The sequence below is a fragment of the Notolepis coatsorum genome, assembly GCF_963971535.1.
Source record: "Notolepis coatsorum genome assembly, chromosome: 5".
Classification (NCBI taxonomy): Eukaryota; Metazoa; Chordata; class Actinopteri; order Aulopiformes; family Paralepididae; genus Notolepis; species Notolepis coatsorum.
Window position 1 is genome coordinate 175,038,627 of NC_140169.1, and position 22,500 is coordinate 175,061,126.

Sequence of the window (22,500 nt, forward strand, 5' to 3'; positions counted from 1 at the left end):
TTGATTAACCCCCATTGACTGGTATTTAAAAACCCATTATCCCTCCAAGTCCCGTGTTTCTTCTGCAGCAGAAGAGGCAACAGGAAGTCGAGTGGGAGATGATGACTAATGCGACAGGAGGTGATGAGCCTTCCTTCCACCCGCTGGCAGGCCTCCTGTACAGCCTCCCAGCATCCAGGCCCACACACCACCCCCCAGCAGAGTGGAACACACCATCCAGGCCCACACACCACCCCCCAGCAGAGTGGAACACACCATCCAGGCCCACACACAACCCCCCAAGTAGAGTGGAACACACCATCCAGGCCCACACACCACCCCCCAGCAGAGTGGAACACACCATCCAGGCCCACACACAACCCCCCAAGTAGAGTGGAACACACCATCCAGGCCCACACACCACCCCCTAGCAGAGTGGAACACATCATCCAGGTCCACACACAACCCCCTAGCAGAGTGGAACACATCATCCAGGTCCACACACAACCCCCTAGCAGAGTGGAACACATCATCCAGGTCCACACACAACCCCCCAGCAGAGTGGAACACATCATCCAGACCAACACACAACCCCCCAGCAGAGTGGAACACACCATCCAGGCCCACACACAACCCCCCAGCAGAGTGGAACACACCATCCAGGTCCACACACAACCCCCCAGCAGAGTGGAACACACCATCCAGGCCCACACACAACCCCCCAGCAGAGTGGAACACATCCCTGGTGATAAAGCACTAAAGTAGGCATGGGGCTGAACGCTGAAGGGTGTGTGGGAAATAGAGGCTACTGGTCGGTCGGGGCGCCTGTTCAGCAGGGAGGGGATCTGGGGGGAAAAGTGTGAACCTCTGCACTCGTTACGTTCCCCCAGTGAAACTCCTCGCTGTCAGGTGAAAAGAAACGGCTGGAGACTCCACATGTATCGGAGGAGGCATGTGTTAGTTCTACACCCTCCCCAGGCCGACAGTGGGGCAATGCGCGCAAACGATCAGGAAGGGAATTGGCATAATGACTAAATTGGGATGGGTGAGAAATACAGAAAGCACAAAAAGAAATAGAATACAAAAAATATTTTGTCAAAGACTTGATTTCATTCTCGAGTTGATCGACTCAGCTCTTGGCATAAGGACCAGACAAGACAATTGATACATACGAGTTTTAAATGGTATTTGCTGTATTTTGGGGCGATAATACTGTAGGTTTGTTGGTAATGTTTGTAAATATCATGGAGTAAAACAGACCTATATTTTTATTTATGGTGGAATACAAGGTTCCAAATAGCATACATTCATCTACAGATCAAAGAAGAATATATGAATATACCCCACATACGACACAGTATTTAAAAAAGATAATAAAAAAACTGGATTACATAATTGTCCTGAATCCTCTGTAACATTATCATTCTGACTAACCTCGAAAATTAAGCATGCATGTCTTTATTGTGCAAATACCTGTGCATTGTACTATTCCCTCATAGTACATTTAAGCGTATTACATAGAGATATCTGTTCATTTCATGTCATGCTGAAGCTACATCACTCATTGAATACAACAGTGGGAAGAGGTTGACGGAAGCACACCGAAGGGTTCTGTCTGGGGGCGGAAGACTGAATAATGTGAACCATGGAAATAAAACCCAGCATCCAGTACCGGAGCTCTTTTTAACGATGATACACCAACACATGAAAAATAGCGGCTTTATCTGAAGCTTCAAAACATCAAGCAGACCTCTTCGCTTTGCAGCGATTACAGATAGTGTGTTTGAAATGCACAAGCGTGCGCTACGCTGAAGGTCACCCACAGTCCAAAGGAATTCCATTCTCTGATAGGAGTTCAGATGGTATTTGTATGTGCGCTGCCTGTATGGAGATGAAGTGCAGTCATGCCAAGCAGATTCGGACTCAAAGATTCAAATTAGAGAAAATTCAAGAAAAAGAAAACGGTCCCAAAATTGCGCCAAATTGCCTGCTTCCTAACTTCAAGCGACCTATTGATTCTGACAGATTTAATTTAGAAAAACAAGAACAAAAAAAACAACAATCATGAAACAAGCTAGGAAAGAATGTGAAAAAAGAATAACGAAATGGATGATTGGGTTTGGAAACATCCTCCTTGTCCTACTGCATCTTATTAGACTGGCCCAAATTGTGTGTTTGTGTGTGTGCGTGTGTGTGTGTGTGTGTGTGTGTGTGTGTGTGTGTGTGTGTGTGTGTGTGTGTGTGTGTGTGTGTGTGTGTGTGTGTGTGTGTGTGTGTGTGCGTGCGTGCGTGCGTGCGTGCGTGCGTGCGTGCGTGCGTGCGTGCATGCGTGTGTGTGTGTGTGTGACAATAATGACATCAACATATAAATATACAGGGTATGTTTGCCAAAAACCTCCCCCATGAGGTCTGGGCCTTCCAACCCCAGGGGGAGGATGAGGGATGTGTGGACATAACCTTGTTCTCATCACTCCTAGAAACAGTGTTGGTGTGGTAGAGAAGCTACTGTGCTACTGTACTGTACCTGTACAGTAGATGCAGTGATTTATATACTGTGTTAAAAATGCTCTATCTGGATGCTCATCACACATTCACATTCAAATCTCATTGCTTCCATTGTCTCTGTCTCCATCTGTGTGTCTGTCTGTCTCTCTCTCTCTCCCACTGTCCCACTCTCTCTCTATCCCCCCTCCCTCCCTATCTCTCCCCGTATCTCTTTCTCCCTCCTTCTGTCTGTCTCTCTCTCTCTCTCTCTCTCTCTCTCTCTCTCTGCTTATTGTGAAATACGTATGTTTATTGCTCTGAAACTTAATATGCTCCAGCTCTCCCTTGTAAAAATAAATCCTAATGTAGATCTTACCTGCATAAACAAAAATGTATTATTATGGGAAATGCGCCTACCGTCAAATAAGCTTAGAGTCAGACAAGAAGATAGATACCAATTTGCTCCATGTGCGTTCAGTAGGAAAATATCCAGCTGAAAGCTAGCCTAGCTTGGCACAAATGAATGGAAGCGGATACGGACCACTAGCCTATCTTAAAACTCCAAGAGAAGTATTTCTGGACTAGGCTAGTGGTCCATATCCACTTCCACTAATTTGTGCTAAGCTAGGCTAACTTGCAGCTTTCTACTGAACACACAGAGAGGAAATTGGTATCTATCTTCTTCATGAAGACATGTTCCTTTAATAACTAAATATTTGACAAAGAGAAAATAGCAGACTAATAAATCTGTTAAACCAAGGAATTACCAAGGAATTCCTTCGTAACTCGATTTATGAACTTATTTGGCATTCTCGAATTCTCGGCTTCGTATTGTAAATTCGTTGTAGGATTTATGTAGGATTTACGAACTCGAAAAGGCAGTCGTAAGTCAGACAGACTGGTGTGTGCCGTGTTCTTAAGGGCTGTATTTGGGAGGAATCATGGTGATTGCATTCACGTCGAGTCTACAGACATCATTGGAATTAAATAATTATAATAAATACGACAATCTATCCCCATATTAAAATGGCAATTACGATATGGACCAATCATATCCCACGTAATTCAAACATGCGTAACGTACAGAGGTCTTGTGCAGTTAAATGCCCATGGCACCTCGACTCTCCAATTCTTCATAACCAACAACTACTTGTTGGGTACAAACATGTTAATATTCCTCAATGGGAGAGGAGGGGAGTTCATACTCTGTCTGGAGGATATATATGATAAAAACGGCCTTCGAGTGGTGAGCTGTGGGTTGCAACGGCCGGTAAAGTAAAGGCCACTATCTAGCAGCGGAGTGGGGTTGGGATGTTGGTCCTGGGGGGTCCGGGGGTCCTGGGGTGGGGGGGTGGGGGAGGAAATGTTCAATGTCTTTTGTGGTGTTTGTGATAATATAATTTGTTTAAATTTTTAGGTTCTGTATTTATTATTTTTATTATTTATGTTATTATACTGTTATTATATTGTCATTATTGTTATTATTATTATTATTATTATTATTATTATTATTATTATTATTATTATTATTATTATTATTATTATTATTATTATTATTATTATTATTATTGTCTGGTGTTGTTCTGTTTATTATTACTGTATTTGTGCCATCATGTTTGTTTTATATTCTATGTCTCCAGCTTCTATCCCCAGACCATCAGGATGCTCAATGAACAATGAACAATAACAAACCATCAACACACCCACAGCACACACACACTCACTTTAAATAAACAACACACTGTAGCACCCACTTTACCACTTTAGACAATAACACACTTTACACTTTATATTTATATTATTGGTAAGGAAATTGCACATCATTTTCATTCCTTATTCTTTATTGCACCTCACCACCACAAGGTGGCACCACAAGCTAAGCTATACCTCACCATTTTTGTACCAGCTGTACATACTGTATAGGTATACTCAGGGACATAGCAAGTGGGGGTGCTGCGGGGGGTGTAACTGCAACTGCAAGGTTGTTTTGGCTTTTATTCCATTGTAATACAGAGGCTACTCAATGTCACAGAGCGGAGCGGCACTGCAGATTTACCCTACTCTTGGAATTCATTGCCAGATCCTCATAGGGGCGCTGTCTCGATAATGCAGTGTTATTAAAGCAGCGTTTAGCCGACACATGAACCGGTTGGGATTCGAATAGACGCGGCCTGGAAGCGTCACCGCGGAACTGGAAGCGTCACCGCGGAACTGGAAATCCGTTGGTAAAAAAATAGACGCGGCCTGGAATCGTTTTTGGGACGCTGAATTCGCAGTAAAGGAATATATCTGCGGTTTCCCTGGCGGATGGCGAACAAGCCAGCAGAACTATCCGAGCCCCCGGGAGGGTGGTCGAAGACCTTTTGCATGTCGGCGATGTATGCAGGGAACGAATTGCAGAGGGAGGACTGACTGAAGTGGAGAGCTGCCTGTCGCCCATTCTAACGCAGGACCCTTGAGCAGACCCGACAGGTAAGCGATTTTAGATGTATCACTTTGGAAGTGTGCAGCTGTTGTCCGAATACTAGTGAACATTGAAAAATAAAGGCACGACATTTAGAGACGTCCCCGTCGTAGCGTTCTGGTGCGGGGACATGGGGCTCCCGCTCCCTGTACGGGGGCGCGATAGGTGGGGTAGGCTGGGCAGAGATGAGCGTGAGAGCGCGGAGTTGGGCAGTGGTCTCCTCTAGTGAACGAGAGTGTTGGTTTACCAGAGTGGTAAACCTATGACGTTATTATTATATCACTTATCTCAGCACCCCCAATGCTGACTCACTTCCCGCGGCCCTGGGTATACTGAACCACTTTGTTGTTTACACTTGTTTACATACTTGACTTCTTGACTTTATATTTTATACTTATATTATACTTATTTTATACTATCTTGTTATTATCTAGCACACTCTCAGGAGCAAAACAGAAAGAAGCATTTCATGCAAAGTATTCTGTATTTCTGTATGACAACTAATAAAGAAACTTGAACTTGAAACTTGATGTAAAAAAAGCGAAAATAAAATTTTTGGAAAAATAATAAATAAAAATACGACAATCTTTGTCTCATTAAAAATTACATTTTACATTTACAGTCATGCCTCAAGACTGAGGCATTGTGATGTCAGAAATTGTACCACTCAATAGCTTCCAATGGCCAGTAGCCATGGTGACATCATCATTAGGATGTTCAGTTCTCACAATTCGAATCTTGTGCGTGAGTTTGTGTGCTAAAAGGGTCAAACATCTTGGACATGCGTGGTGCGTCCTGCTCTCTCTTGTTCACCTTTTCTCCAGCGCTTCAGCTCGTTCTCCAGTTTCTGGATCATGACTTTCAGGCCCCTGGTCTTGTCCTTCTCCTTCTCATACTTCTTCTTCCACTCCTCCGCCGTTAGCTCCAAGTTCACAGACACTGTGTTCTTGATGGTCTTAGCCCTGCAGAAAGGTAGGAGTGGTCTCAGTTATAATAATAATAATAATAATAATAATAATAATAATAATAATAATAATAATAATAATAATAATAATAATAATAATAATAATAATAATAATAATAATAATAATAATAATAATAATAATAATATTATTATTATTATTATTATTATTATTATTATTATTATTATTATTATTATTATTATTATTATTATTATTATTATTATTAATAATAATAATAATAATAATAATAATAATAATAATAATAATAATAATAATAATAATAATAATTAGGGATGTTCGATATTGGCTTTTTTTTACCGATATCCGATATACCGATATTGTCCAACTCTTAATTTCATATTTCATCATATTTATTTTTTAAACTGATACCGATAATTTCCGATATTACATTTTAATGATAATATCGGACATCCCTAATAATAATAATAATCTTTATTTACATAGCACATTTCATACACAGGACGCAGGATGCAGCTCAGTGTGTTTTACATATGGCATTCAAACAATTACAAATGTCTAGAATATGACAGTAGATAGATGTACAGTAGAAAACCTCTACAACTTGTCACTCCCCCTTCCCGTCTGACTACCATGGGATCCAGAGCCTTCTCCCGCTGTGCCCCCCAGCCTCTGGAAGTCCACAAGACATCCGTGCAATAGACAGCCTCCCCACCTTCGTTTCCCATCTCAAAACACATTTGTTCATTCTGGCATATTCACTTTAATTTTAAGTTTATTATAACTGCTCCCCTACTTTGTAATATTGTGTTTTTACTGTGTGTAATTGTATTTGTTTTTAACCCTGTACGGCGACCTTGGGTGCTTTGAAAAGCGCCTTCAAATAAAATGCATTATTATTATTATTATTCTTACATTTTCCAAAGTTGAGTTCAAGCACTTTCTTTTTTTTTTTAAACTTTGACCAGACAGCTGGTTCTTTTTAGCGTTTATCGCTTTTTCTGGTCAAGCATGACCGACAGAAACAGGTTGAATGGGATATAGATCAGGGGAAGACACTCTGAGAAAATACGGCGAGTCCGGGAGTCGAACTCGTGTACCCCAGATCTGTGACGCACACGGTTGTCCCCGACGCCGAAATAGCGCCGAGATACGCGGTGAGCTACTGGAGCTCCCTTCAAGCACTTTCTTAAGCACCCCCAGGATGCATTTCAAAATCCTCAAGCACCTTATGGCTCCGACAAATGACATTTTTAATACATGAGTATAATATCAATCGGGTGAGTATATATAATTTTTTTTTATCCACTTTTTCTCCCATTTTCTATATTTTCTCCCATCCCAATTTCGTATCATCCAATTCAACCCTCCCCTGTCACGAACGCTGTTTCTTGCCTCCCACAAGCCGGCTGCAATGTGGACTAAGTCATACATAGCACAAGTCCCCTCCGGTACTTGAGGTAACAGCAGTCGCATCTTTTCACCTGCGCAGCTCGATCTCTCAGTGGCGAGGAGTAACGCGTGGGAGGCTCACGCTGCCCCCGACACTTATTGATTCTACTGCGCAGGCGCACCAACCGACCTGTAGGAGTCGCTGTCCACAACGCCCGATCCCCACCCATCAGTTTCCCACCCCCTAATACGGCCAATGTGTATTAGTATGAACGACCAGCTAAACTGAAAGCAATGTGGAGCGCTGGGCTCGAACAGGCAAGCCCAGCGTCTCCGTCATTCGTGGTGAGCGCCTTGCCCACTACGCCACGTAGCCGCCCGGGTGAGTATATATAATTAATTACATAATATGCAATCAAAATGATGGTTTAAATAAATAAAAAAAAGCAAATGAAATTATTTTTGTCACAACAGAAAAGCTAAATCATGTTCTGTGACAACAAGAAAAATTATTTAGTTTGTAGCAACATCTGATTTACAGTTGTATGTAATTACAATTTCAAGCACTTTCACAACCTTGAAAACCCCCGTAGGAACCCTTGCTGTAGTACACAGTGCGGCTGTTCCCTAAGCCTACTGCATGCACAGAGAAGAAAGGGGTATGTATCTGCTTGTCTAACTCAGGGTAGATGGCAAATAAGCAAATTTCCCAAAAAGTTGCCGTGTTCCTTTAAGTAAAATGTATGATTCCAAACTCATGGTTGCCAGAGCACCGCTGGAGGTGTCCTTGGTCCCGGTGTCACGGTGTAGGCCAAGGAACCTACACTGGAAACTCTCATTCGTTTTCAACAACTGTTAATAATCTTCAATAACTGTTTCCTCTTCTTCTGGCTGTCTCCCCATATTAAACACCAGGACATAGATAACTATTACACAGACGACAGTGTGATAATTATAGCAAGCAAGCTCCATAGCTGTCCCAATGTCCGAACTACATAACCTATGTGCTTGAGAGAGAGAGAGAGAGAGAGAGAGAGAGAGAGAGAGAGAGAGAGAGAGAGAGAGAGAGAGAGAGAGAGAGAGAGAGAGAGAGAGAGAGAGAGAGAGAGAGGGAGATGGAAAGAGAGCACAAGCACAGAGCAACACCAGTGACAGTTAATGTGGAAGCGTATCTTCACCTTTAATGTACATGAGCTCCCTATTCTATGAAATGTATGTCCTTGAACTATTCATCCTCATCCATTTTTAAACGGATTAAGTGCACTGTTTCTCCAAGGCTGTTAAAATATGGCAGGGGGGTGTGGGGAGTAACAGCTAGTTGCCATAGTGATTAACCAGCCGTAGGGCTATAATGTCTGTTTGCTGTGCAATCCACCAGGGGACGCTTGCCATCCCACTCACACATCATATATCACACAAAGACATTCACTTACTGACACGCAATGCTAAATGGATTGGCCCTTCTGTCACATCATGCACATAATTGTGTGTATATATATATATATAAATTAGGGCTGTCAGTTTATTGCGTTCATTAGATTAATTAATTACACAACAAATTATTATGAAAATCTACTAAAAATGTATAATTATTATTATTTTATTTTTTATTTTTAAATTAAAATATTTTTTAATCTCATTCATTCCATAAGAACGTAGAATACACATTTACAGACTTTTTTTTAATATGGTCCATTTGCATGTTCTTGATATCTGATTCTAGGGACATCAATGGATCTCAGGGAATGTATTCCCAATGTCAGAAATACTGTGTCTGTTACTAGGCTTGAGTAAATTGTAATGAACCAAATGAGAATATCAATAGAAAATGTGAATAACACCATGCTAAAATTGACCAGACCTGAAAAATCTAAGCAAAGGAATAAATGGAAGATGATTAAACAGAAGGTTTTGTAGATACAGTACTGAATTCTGCCATCCGGACACATGCCATTTGAAATATGATTATAGAATATAGAATTACAAATCCTGTAATTAATCAGATAAAAAAAATGTATCGCCTGACAGCACTAATATAAATATATATATATACTGTATATATTCATAGTCGGATGTATGTAGAGACAGACACACACCACTATCACCACACGCACGCGCACACACACACACACACACACACACACACACACACACACACACACACACACACACACACACACACACACACACACACACACACACACACACACACACACACACACACACACACACACACACACACACACACACACACACACACACACACACACACACACACACACACACACACACACACACACACACACACACACACACACACACACACACACACACACACACACACACACACACACACACACACACACACACACACACACACACACACACACACACACACACACACACACACACACACACACACAGAGCTCAAGATTTAGGAACAGCTTTCCCCCCAAGCAGTCAGACTGTTAAACTCTCATTGACTGTACGCTCACGTGCACCATGCACCTTACCTGGACTTGATAACTGATAATTTATTATGTTTACCGCTCATCATGCACTTTAAAATATTTCTGTTATATGTACAGTGTTATGTTATGTGTTACATGTATGGTTGTACTACGGTCATGTGGGAGCTTCCCTGAAATTTCGTTGTATACTTGTGTGCAATGACAATTAAAAGTCTATTCTTCTATATACACACACACGCACACACACGCACACACACACACACACACACACACACACACACACACACACACACACACACACACACACACACACACACACACACACACACACACACACACACACACACACACATAGACACACACACACAGACACACAGACACATAGACACACACACATACACATACACACACGCAACAACGAAACTCAGCTCCAGGGGCCTCACCTCTGTCCGAACATGAGGGTGGACTTGGTCTCACACTCGTTGTAGACGGAGGGCGAGCAGCAGATGATGATGGTTGTGCGACAGTTCCCGCCCAGCGAGTCCTGCAGGATACGGGTCATCTTGCTGTCTCTGTACGGCACATGGGTTTTCTGCAGCGAGAAGAGAGCACAATGAATTGACTGTACACTGTACATTGGAATACTGACAAAGCCATACTTGGTCATTTACTGTACAACTGGGTTAGGACATTTGTGGGGGCCAGTTTCAAATTGCAGTCTCCCGTAGGTGTTCTTTGAGAGTGTTTTTGAAGGTGGGTAGTGATTCACATTCCTTTATAGCTTTGGGTAGGGCGTTCCACATTGATGTGACATAATTGCGAAACGTGTTTAGTCCCTTGTTTGAGCCGAATCTGGGTTTAACATGATTTGTGGAGCTCCCTCTGGTGTTGTGATCGTGGTATTCACTGACTTTTATGAAGTATTTTGACATGTACATGGGTACCTTGGTCGTGTAGTGTATCTTGTAGACCAGGCCCATTGCAAGTTGCTGTACTCTGTCGTCTGCTATTCACGACACATTTAAACATTCACATTTGTTTGCATTCAGTGTGTGAACACAACAAGCAATGTGAAGCCTTTTATTTATTACTGTAATTACAATTTCTACAGAAATAAGTCGTGTAAGGTACTGTAGGGATGTCGACTGAATATGAAGGTATACCGTCATGGATCCATCCATCCAGGTATGGATTTTTTTTATAATACCGTCGTCCGCGATATATAGACATTATTTGAAAATATATACATATTTGAAAATATGTACATACTGTGAATCAAAAAAGAAAACCATTCCCTTTAGCAATATTAGAAAAAGAAAATAAAACAGACCGTTGTAAATGAAATGGAACCATTTGCCATGGAATTGTATTACAAGATAATGACAAAAAAGAAAGGAAATGGCGGCTGGGTGGCGCAGCGGACATTGCGCTCGTCACCAACGACAAGAGACACCGGGTTCGAATCCGGCTGTCGGCGTTGCCTCCGGCTTGGGCCGGCCGTCATACTAACTCAATTGGCAGAGTTAGCGGGTGGAAGTCGATGGGTGGTAATCTCGACGTTGTGGACAGCGACTCCTACAGGTCGGTTGGTGCGCCTGCACAGCAGAGACAGGAAATGGCGGGGGTAGTGTGAGCCTCCCACACGTTACACCTTGCCAATGAGAGTCCGCGCTGGCAGGTGAAAAGATGTGACAGGCTGCCTCCTCGTGTACCGGAGGGACACGTGATGCAAGGCTTCTATCCTCCCTACAACCGGCCAGTGGGGGGCATATGCGAGCAACGTTCAAGACAGGGGAGGGAAGAATTAAAAAATTGAAAAAGAGGAGAAAAATGTGGATCAAAAAAAAAAAGAAAAAAAAAAGGAAATGTCAGTCTAATTTGTAATGGAAAACGAAATACTGTGAAATACCACTATACAGTCAAAACAAAAGAACAAATATTGTGCTATGATATTTGTGGGGGCCTGGGATGTGGGGGGGGGGGGTCACAAGGGGGAGAATGAGATTACAAAGCAGGAGGCAGAAATCAAACAGAGATAACTCACGGTTCCTTCTGCCAGCGCTGAGATGACATTCCCCAGAGCGGACAGGGACTTGTTGATATTCTTGGCCTCATCCAGCACCGCTCCCTCTGCCCCAGTTTTACTGACCTGCGAAACGAGCGAGAGAAACACCCAGGAGGGCGTCAGCGCAGAGATAGCGGCGTCCTCTACCTCTCTGTTACAACACGTTACCTACCTGTCTCTGTGTGTGTGTCTCTCTGTTATAACATGTTACCTACCTGCCTGTGTGTGTGTGTCTCTCTGTTACAACACATTACCTACCTGTCTCTCTGTGTGTCTCTCTGTTACAACACGTTACCTACCTGTCTCTCTGTGTGTCTCTCTGTTACAACACGTTACCTACCTGTCTCTCTGTGTGTCTCTCTGTTACAACACGTTACCTACCTGTCTCTCTGTGTGTCTCTCTGTTACAACACGTTACCTACCTGTCTCTCTGTGTGTCTCTCTGTTACAACACGTTACCTACCTGTCTCTCTGTGTGTCTCTCTGTTACAACATGTTACCTACCTGTCTCTCTGTGTGTCTCTCTGTTACAACATGTTACCTACCTGTCTCTCTGTGTGTCTCTCTGTTACAACACGTTACCTACCTGTCTCTCTGTGTGTCTCTCTGTTACAACACGTTACCTACCTGTCTCTCTGTGTGTCTCTCTGTTACAACACGTTACCTACCTGTCTCTCTGTGTGTCTCTCTGTTACAACACGTTACCTACCTGTCTCTCTGTGTGTCTCTCTGTTACAACACGTTACCTACCTGTCTCTCTGTGTGTCTCTCTGTTACAACACGTTACCTACCTGTCTCTCTGTGTGTCTCTCTGTTACAACACGTTACCTACCTGTCTCTCTGTGTGTCTCTCTGTTACAACACGTTACCTACCTGTCTCTCTGTGTGTCTCTCTGTTACAACACGTAACCTACCTGTCTCTCTGTGTGTCTCTCTGTTACAACACGTTACCTACCTGTCTCTCTGTGTGTCTCTCTGTTACAACACGTTACCTACCTGTCTCTCTGTGTGTCTCTCTGTTACAACACGTTACCTACCTGTCTCTCTGTGTGTCTCTCTGTTACAACACGTTACCTACCTGTCTCTCTGTGTGTCTCTCTGTTACAACATGTTACCTACCTGTCTCTCTGTGTGTCTCTCTGTTACAACATGTTACCTACCTGTCTCTCTGTGTGTCTCTCTGTTACAACACGTTACCTACCTGTCTCTCTGTGTGTCTCTCTGTTACAACACGTTACCTACCTGTCTCTCTGTGTGTCTCTCTGTTACAACACGTTACCTACCTGTCTCTCTGTGTGTCTCTCTGTTACAACACGTTACCTACCTGTCTCTCTGTGTGTCTCTCTGTTACAACACGTTACCTACCTGTCTCTCTGTGTGTCTCTCTGTTACAACACGTTACCTACCTGTCTCTCTGTGTGTCTCTCTGTTACAACACGTTACCTACCTGTCTCTCTGTGTGTCTCTCTGTTACAACACGTTACCTACCTGTCTCTCTGTGTGTCTCTCTGTTACAACACGTTACCTACCTGTCTCTCTGTGTGTCTCTCTGTTACAACACGTTACCTACCTGTCTCTGTGTGTGTGTCTCTCTGTTATAACATGTTACCTACCTGCCTGTGTGTGTGTGTCTCTCTGTTACAACACGTTACCTACCTGTCTCTCTGTGTGTCTCTCTGTTACAACATGTTACCTACCTGTCTCTCTGTGTGTCTCTCTGTTACAACACGTTACCTACCTGTCTCTCTGTGTGTCTCTCTGTTACAACACGTTACCTACCTGTCTCTCTGTGTGTCTCTCTGTTACAACACGTAACCTACCTGTCTCTCTGTGTGCCTCTCTGTTACAACACGTTACCTACCTGTCTCTGTGTGTGCCTCTCTGTTACAACACGTTACCTACCTGTCTCTCTGTGTGTCTCTCTGTTACAACACGTTACCTACCTGTCTCTCTGTGTGTCTCTCTGTTACAACACGTTACCTACCTGTCTCTGTGTGTGTGTCTCTCTGTTACAACATGTTACCTACCTGCCTGTGTGTGTGTGTCTCTCTGTTACAACACGTAACCTACCTGTCTCTCTGTGTGTCTCTCTGTTACAACACGTTACCTACCTGTCTCTGTGTGTCTCTCTGTTACAACACGTTACCTACCTGTCTCTCTGTGTGTCTCTCTGTTATAACATGTTACCTACCTGCCTGTGTGTGTGTGTCTCTCTGTTACAACACGTTACCTACCTGTCTCTGTGTGTGCCTCTCTGTTACAACACGTAACCTACCTCTGCTGGGACAATGTACGATAGCATCAAAGTCACAAAGATACAACCTGCTTAGCTTAGCTTAGCAAGCTTTATTATAACTATTGTTATAATAGGTTGAACTATTGTTATAAAATATAATAGAGTGTAGAAGAATGGAAAGTCTTTTCCATTTGTCTCCAATAATCTGTCAACTAGATTTGGCCGAATTAACATCAGCGAATACGTTCTCTGTGCAGTGACTGACCCCCAATATTCATGAGAGAAAATTCCTCTCATCCCATCCCTTAAAAAACACACTAAAACTGTCTTTTTACAACTTTTGTATGTATACAATATGCCAGGGGGCGTGAAACCTTTCATTCCTCAGAGGTGACACAAATCATAGGGTTCCTGACTCTTAAGGAAGTAAAACATACTATAGAGCAGGGGTAGGCAACCCTAGGCTCTGAAATATTATAGTGAAATATTTTGCACTGTTGTCGCATTTATCTTGTTGAAATCCTCCAACAGGTTATTTTTACTACCACATATTTAATTGAGACCCTTTATTTGTTTATTATTTCAATTTAGCTGGAAATACATTGCTACATCATTCAGTAACATTTGCAGAGCCTTATAACAAAAACATTATTACGGTCACCATTGTGACCAGTGGGATTAATCAACACATTTTATTATTTATTTTTCTATTTCATTGAACATTGCACATGTTAAAAGAAATTTTTTTTACTCAAAATGTGAGTATTACCAAGTCAACTTGTGTTCTTAAAAGAATGACAATAAACATAGTTTTATTAGGTTGAAATAATGTGGTTGTGTACTTATTTTTCTGTTAACTTATTATGGATTGAAAACTGAAAACCTTAATGCACAGTAACTGAACTCAATATTTTTAAGTTCTGTTAACTTATTATTATTTATTTTTTTACAGTGTAGTCTTGCGATCAATCAAAACTTATTTACACGATATACCTCACATTCACCCTCCATTCACATCCTGGTGTTCTCCTGGTGTTCTCCATTAGGCCTGTAGGTGGAGCTATGACAGCACACGTACAGTACACACACCGATGGTGTGTGATGTGTCCAAAAATGAATGGGCAAATGTGAGTGAAATGGTTGCACTGTATGCAGCTGTTTGTCTGCATTGCATTCCCCACCCCCCCCAACTCAGATTTAGGGTTGATACAACCATCATAATAATATTGTTAATAATAACAATAACAATAATGATGTAATAATGTAAAAATTATCATAAAAAATACCTGATTATGAGAAAAATAATTTACGGTGCATGGAATATTGTTGAGGCACACTAGTTACAACTATATTTCAAACAGGCACTCCATGTCAAAAAGGTTGCTGACCCCTGCTATAGAGAGTATTGAGATAGGGAACGTCCTGACCTTCTCACTGCCAGCCAGGTCAAAGCCTGCTCGAAGTAAACATACTTTATACAATGGTATGCAAATATCTTGATTCTGATTAGCTGAAACAGTCAAGTTAGCCGTTGTTATTTCGTATAACACCCCAGACCCCAGATCCCTCCCACAATTATGTAATCGGTTTGTCATGACCCATTGTGAAACAAAAGAAAAATCGTGGACTTAAAATTAAATTAAAAAAAAGTCGCTATATTTTTAGATCAGACTTGGATCTACTATTGGATCTACTTTCTCTGTGGATGGTTTTGTGAATAAATCTCCATTATGCTTCAATTACTGTGTGTTTATTGTATATAGCAATAAGGTCGCGTGAATTCGACCATTGTATAAAAGCATTACATCACTTGAAGTTATGTGTTATACTCATTAGATCACGCCTATGGGAGTCTAACGACCCTCCGCTGCACGTCGGGCCTAACAACCACCCCTAGGCGTGATTTAATGAGTATAACACACTCCTGCGCGTGATGTAATGCTTAAACAGATAGGGAACATCCTGACCTTCTCACTGCCAGCCAGGTCCACCAGGTACAGCTTGCCCGACAGCTTCATCTCTGTCTCCACGTTCTCCTGCTTGATGTTGATCAAGAAGATGCTGTGGCTGCGAGAGCTGTGCTCATTCATATCTGTGTGTGTGTGTGTGTGTGCGTGCGTGCGTGCGTGCGTGCGTGCGTGCGTGCGTGCGTGCGTGCGTGTGTGTGTGTGGACAGAGGCACAGTACAGGAACATGTGTTAAGCATCACTCACTTATAGGTATATAGGTTCTGTTCCGTTATGGCTTCGCTCAGCACCAGTTGCATATATCTCGCTTCAGCATATATACACTGAATAATTTCACAAATGTACCTTTAAATGCCAGTATTCATCTGGCCACACCCCCATCCGCTTACCTATATAAGCAGGGATGGTGCCACACACTCATCTCCTTCTCAAATTTCATCACAAGCAACGTGTTGCTCATATGCCCACTTGACGTGGAGAAAAATATTGTTTATTCTGTGTTTTTTCCTTAGTAAAAATCAGATAGCAGGTTAGCTCATGCACTGTGTGGAGCTGTCAAACGCTTCATAGAGCTGACTATGACTGTGTCATATTCTCTTTTTGTCATTACATCGTATCATGGGTGTGGGGTCGTAAAGGGGTGAACTGGTAACCTTTCCTCTCCTCCTCGTTTCTGTCGGTCAGGGGTACACCCCCTGTCCTTCAAGGTTCCCGTCACGTGGCGGTTCGGCACGTTACGGGGGGGGGGGGGGGGGAGTTTCCTGGTCCCACGGCCTGGTATATTGGGCGTGTGCACCGCAGGAATTCCCCCGCCATAGAGTACGTCACCGTGCGCGTCTCTGTTGGTAGGACTTCCGTGTGCTGTTCAGGTCCATGTGATGGATCTGTTTCAGGGGGGTGGTCAGGGCTCCTCCTCACCAAGTGCCTATTCGGGCCTTTCTGTGAGTTCGGACTCCTTCTTCCATGTGAGGGAGCCTCCATCAGAGTACAGAGCCTTCCTCCTCAGATTGTCAAAGTGAGTGGACCCTCTAGAAGGGTCCTATTCTATTGTATATGTATTCGATTCGATTATTGAGTGTGTATGGGTTCAGTGCCTCTTCCCCGGAGAGCCCTAAAACCAATTTTTTACATGGCTCAAGGTGCAATATATTCTTTTCAATCTGTACAGCTCGCGTGGGAAGTCTCTCTGGGGATCCCCGTCTCCTTCCTATGGGAGGGTGGTGGGATGTAAAAATGTGAATTTTTTTTACCCCCGGCTGTGTAGACTGGGATACATACTGTTGATGCTTCCTTCTTTTCTATTCAAAAAGTGTTGGGGTTAGGGAGTGTCACACCCCTCTTGTCGTTCCCCTGGGCGCCTTGGGGATTCAATGACAGGTCTAAATAGCCTGTTCATTGATGGGGGTGTGTCCCGACGCACGTATAGTGCTAGCTTGCTGTAAACAGGCGACTGACTGGCGCGCCTTGGTTGCTTGTGGTTAAAACAGCGTTTTTATAAAGCAACTGAGATGGGGGTTTTTCCTCTTCCGATGACCAAATCCCACGACCTGGGTTGGTTTTCGACGGATTCTCGTTCATGTCTGGGGGATGATGACGGAATGGATCTGAACATATATAGAGGGGTCTCACGCCCTTGGGGTGGGCCACCAGGCGCGGTTTGCCCGAACATCTGGGTGGCGCCTTCTTTTCATGTTAAGATCGACACGCATATCTGCCCTTTCTCCTGGAGTAGGCATGTCGGCGTGGTTAGGGCACGGGACTGGTTCTGGTCACGCTGGTCCGGATCAGTTGAACCTGTTGTCCGCCGGGGATGCAGATCTGCTGTTCTGGTACCCTGAGGGACTTGGGCTTTTTTCAGGGGGAAAAATGCCAGGTCGGTCCGGGTGTCACAGGGTTAAGCGCTATGGAGACCCTGGTTGGGTACGTTTTTACTCAGCACTGTCGTAATGGCTTACGGCCATGCCATCCTGTACACGCTCGATCTCGTCGGATCTCGGCCGCTACACAGGTTGGTCCTGGTTAGTACTTGGTTGGGAGACCGCCTGGGAATACCAAGTACGGTGTGCTTAGGGGCTGGTTCTCCATTCTTTTTCGCTCCTCTCTCACGCATGGCGAAGAGGGGCCTGTGGGGGTGGTTTTTGACCTCCTCTGGTGACCCTGTGCTTCCCGTACCGCCAGGCCCGGTCCGAAGTAATGTTTCGTCGACCCGTAGGCCTGGGTTAACCCTTTTTTGAAAACTGAAACACTTGTACTGCGGTATAGCCGGTGTATACCCGCAGGTGTGTTTTGGAGTTTTTTCTGGAGGGGTTATAGGAACAACCACCGCATTGGGTAACACCGAGGTGGTTGATTCCCTGGTGTGTTGGAGCAGTGTCAACTCCCGGGTTCACCGTTTGAGGGTGCCCCTGCACGTTCATGACGTCTGCCAATCGTGTCAGCCTTCTCTGCCTCGACCCCTCTGGGTGGGGGTTTTGATATGGAGGCTTGGTCATGCAACACCGCCAGCTTACGCTCCTTCCGCCGGGGCGGCTGTGTTCAGCTGTCCCCTCTGGCGCCTGTCTCGTCCGCAGTCTCCAGGCTAGGGTTAATAGCCTGTTGCCTGGTTTTTCCCCGGTGCGCTGCCTGCTTCCGTTGGTTAACCTTTTTTGTGTGCTTACGGCCATGCTGACTGCCTGTTGCAGGGTCAGTGTGCCAGGCGGTGTACTATTGGGGGGACGGGGCCCGCTCGGCTGAGGGGCCTTTGTCCGAATACGCTGGCGATGTGGGGGGCGGGGCACTACGTGCCCACCTGGTGGGGTCTTGATGCTGGCATCATGGACTTCTCCGGGCCCCCATTCCAGGGAGTCCAGTCCTTTTGGTGGGTCTGGGTCTTCCTTCGCGCTCCGCTGCTACGGCCTTGCCACGGGGTTGGGTTTGCCCTTGACCCCGTGATTCTGGGGGCAGTAACAAGGTTGTTTCCTCCGTTCGTTCCCGGGTGGCATGCGGGTTGTGCGTGTGTGTAGTTGTGGGGTCAAGCTACGCTCTGCTCACCCTGTGCGTTGAGTTGCTTGAGTGCCTCTTCGCACGGTCGGGTCCGTTGCCCTCCCGTGGGGGGCCTCAGCGGGGTGTATTTGTCGAGCTATGGCTCCCGCTCAGCTCCTGTTATGCAACTGGTGCTGAGCGAAGCCATAACGGAACAGAACGTTAGGTTATGTATATAACCAAGTTCTGTTAGTTATGGTGCGCTCAGCACCAGGACGCCGCTGCGGCCCTTGATTTTTCATTGTGGTGAAATTTGTTGGGAAGGAGATGAGTGTGTGGCACCATCCCTGCTTATATAGGTAAGCGGATGGGGGTGTGGCCAGATGAATACTGGCATTTAAAGGTACATTTGTGAAATTATTCAGTGTATATATGCTGAAGCGAGATATATGCAACTGGTGCTGAGCGCACCATAACTAACAGAACTTGGTTATATACATAACCTAACGTTAAATGTCTACCTTGAGATTACAATACAGTGTCCTTGAGTCTGAGAAAGGCGATTCTCTCTTCAAATCCAATTTATTATTGTTATTATTATTATTACTAATATAAGGATAAGGATAAGGATATCTTTTATTAATCCCTCACGGGGAAATTCCAGTGACATACACATACAGCTCAGCTGACCAATTGGGCTTGTCTTGAATATGGAGGTTATGAGTATAGGTTGTTTCAGATTTACAGAATTAGTTTGTGGGTCGTCTACTCTACAGCAGCGTGGGTCACGGTCGTGGGTATGATTAAAATAGGTATTAGCCTACAAAACAATTAGCCAAATCAGGGTCATAAAACCATTCTGAAATGTGGGTCCCCTGAAGAAAGGTTTGAAAACCACTGATCTATAACAACTAGGGCTGTCAAAGTTAATGCTTTAACTTTGGAGAATAATTTAAATTATTTAAAGCATTAAAATTAATTAATCTAGATTAATCTATGGAGTGAAACATCTTCAATCTTAGCGCCGCGGATATAAGAAAGAGGTCTAGCTGAGTCAATGTTGATGCTTTTGTTGAACATTTGTATTTCACAGGAGAGAAACTGTATTCAAAGAAAGCTATTAAAATAGTCTTTGAATCTAAATATACTTTCTTTGTGTTGATTTTACATTAATTCCATGATTTTACTCAAGTAAATATCTGTTACAAGCTTTGGTCCTAGGTAGAAAATGCTATTTTTAATCTAGATTAATTACAGAAAATTGTGAGATTAATTAGTACATTTGTTTTATCTATTGACAGCACTAATAACAACATGTAGAATACATTGGATGAGGTTACATTATCCCAAGCTAGCAGCAGGCTAGTTATTCAGTAGAGCAGGGTAGGATCTACAATGGTAAACAAGGAAGTAAAGGGAGATCATACTCACTTGTAACGGCCACATGGCGATTGGCCTTGCCCTCGTCAATAACATCCATCACCTCTTCGGGGCTGGAGACAAAACGCTCTGTACATCCCTAAGAACAGGAGACAGTTTAGTTTTTTTTTTAATCAACTTTTTCTCCTCCTATTTTTCTGTATTTTTCTCCCATCCCAATTTAGTCGTTATGCCAATTCCCCCCTCCCCTTCCTGGTCATTGCGCGCATTTGCCCCCCACTTGCCGGTCTAGGGAGCCCTGAAGTCTATCACATGCTTCCTCCGATACATGTGGAGACTCAGACAGCCAGCAGCCTCTTTTCACTTGACAGCGAGGACTCTCACTGGGGAAGTGTAACGCGTGGGAGGATCACACTACCTCCCCCAGTTCCCTCCCTCGCTGTGCAGGCGCCCTGACCGACCTGTAGGAGTCGCTGTTTACAACGACCAGGACCCACCCCACCCGCTTTCCATCCGCTGACACTGCCAATTGTGTCAGTATGGACGACCGGCCAAGCCGGAGGTACCGCAGCTGGATTCGATCCTACTGTCTCTGCGGTGGTAGACAGACGCTTAGTCCGCTGCGCTAACCGGCCGCCAAGGAGACAGTTTCGTTTGACACTAGGTTTACAGTAGGTACAGTAGGTATATCTGGAATAACAATAGCTTGTCAGCATGGTATAACATCATGGTATAACACTGATGTAAAAAAATATTACATCTGTATGAGAGTTCATTTGGAGCGCGACCGTAGCTAGCGTGGTTTTTGGAGATAAAACAATTAGAAACTCACCACTAAAAAAATTGGTAAGAAAAGATAAATGTGTTTTCACAGAGCTAGACTGGTCACAAAAGTTTGTTTTTTTGCATAGTAAAAATGAACAGTTTAGTCTAAACATTTATTTTAAATCCAGCCTCTCCTCATCTGACCTATATTCTGTTACTCAATTTATACCTATCTACTGCATTCACTGCCTACAACTGAACTACAGGTAACTGAACTATAATCATGACTACTTACCTCAACCTATAGTCTACCCATATAACACTGTAGGATAGCCATGTACAATAAAACACTGTATATATTTATATTTATGTACATCTGTATGAATATATCTATAAATATTTCTGTTTACATACCTGTATATACTATATCTATATCTGTATATATCCCTTACCTACTCATATGAGCAGGGCCGCCTCAGGGGGTGTGCGAGCAGTGCGGTCGCACAGGGCCTCGCGGGAAGGGGGCCTCGCAAAAAAAAAAAAAAAAAAAATTTTTTTTTTTGCGAGGCCCCCCTTTCCGCGAGGTCCTTTTTCATCACAGACCTAAAATCTAGTTTTGCTTATATGCTTATATATTTCACATTAGACACGTTTGTAGAATGTGTCTGACTTCCTGCCTCTGCGGCTCTGCAGACTGCAGTTTTCCGGTTTCTGCGGATTTGCTGCTCTACAGATTTTAGGATAGTGTTTCCGGCCCGTCCGCCGTAATACCAAATAGAAGAAGAAGACACACGAGGTAGATAATTCAGCGCTATTCAGAGGAGCGAGGCGAGTGGATGTCTTTTCAAAAGCCGCATGGATCAGAAGAAATTACACCGTGGGCCAAGAAAGTCTCCTTCCAACTTTACCATTGGCGCCGGATTGATACTGCGTTATGGTGAGTCAACCTATGATTATATTCCCGCCGTGGACCTATGTTCTCTTTCTCTCTCTCTGGAGCCAAACTGGTCGACTAGCTAATATAGTACTACTAGTAGCTAACGGTGTGAAAATGTCATGACATTACCCCACTCTTCCTTCCTTCCCCTCCCGAATGTTTTGTTAATAACGATGTTTTTTTCCAGGCAAAACATATGCTACTTCACAACATTTGGAGATACGACATGTGCTGTGTGTGAATGTCTTGGTCGCTTGTGTAGCTTGGGTAGCGTTGGGCCGTTGGCCAAAGCTGTGTGTGGCCTGGTGTCACAGTACCTGGCTAGCCTATTTAGCTGATGTCGGCCATTGGCTCCTTGCTGCTTTGGTTTCTCTGGTATAGACCCTCTTCTTGTTGGATTTAAGTGTTGATCTTTGTCCTTTTGGATCTCTCATACATGCTCTAGTCTCTCTCTAACA

The 22,500-nt window shown here is 43.8% G+C and overlaps 1 protein-coding gene across 1 annotated transcript in view; it reads right to left on the reverse strand.

Annotated features, from left to right (window-relative positions):
* Positions 1–22,500, reverse strand: part of kif5c (kinesin family member 5C) — a gene marked incomplete at its 5' end in the record, with an annotated part of 152,638 nt that overhangs the window by 99,457 nt on the left and 30,681 nt on the right. The window contains 5 exons of the mRNA XM_084313865.1: positions 5,741–5,889; positions 10,175–10,323; positions 11,776–11,880; positions 16,000–16,124; positions 20,392–20,479. Of these exons, the coding sequence (XP_084169991.1) occupies positions 5,741–5,889; positions 10,175–10,323; positions 11,776–11,880; positions 16,000–16,124; positions 20,392–20,479 (616 nt within the window). The remainder of the gene's footprint in view (positions 1–5,740; positions 5,890–10,174; positions 10,324–11,775; positions 11,881–15,999; positions 16,125–20,391; positions 20,480–22,500) is intronic.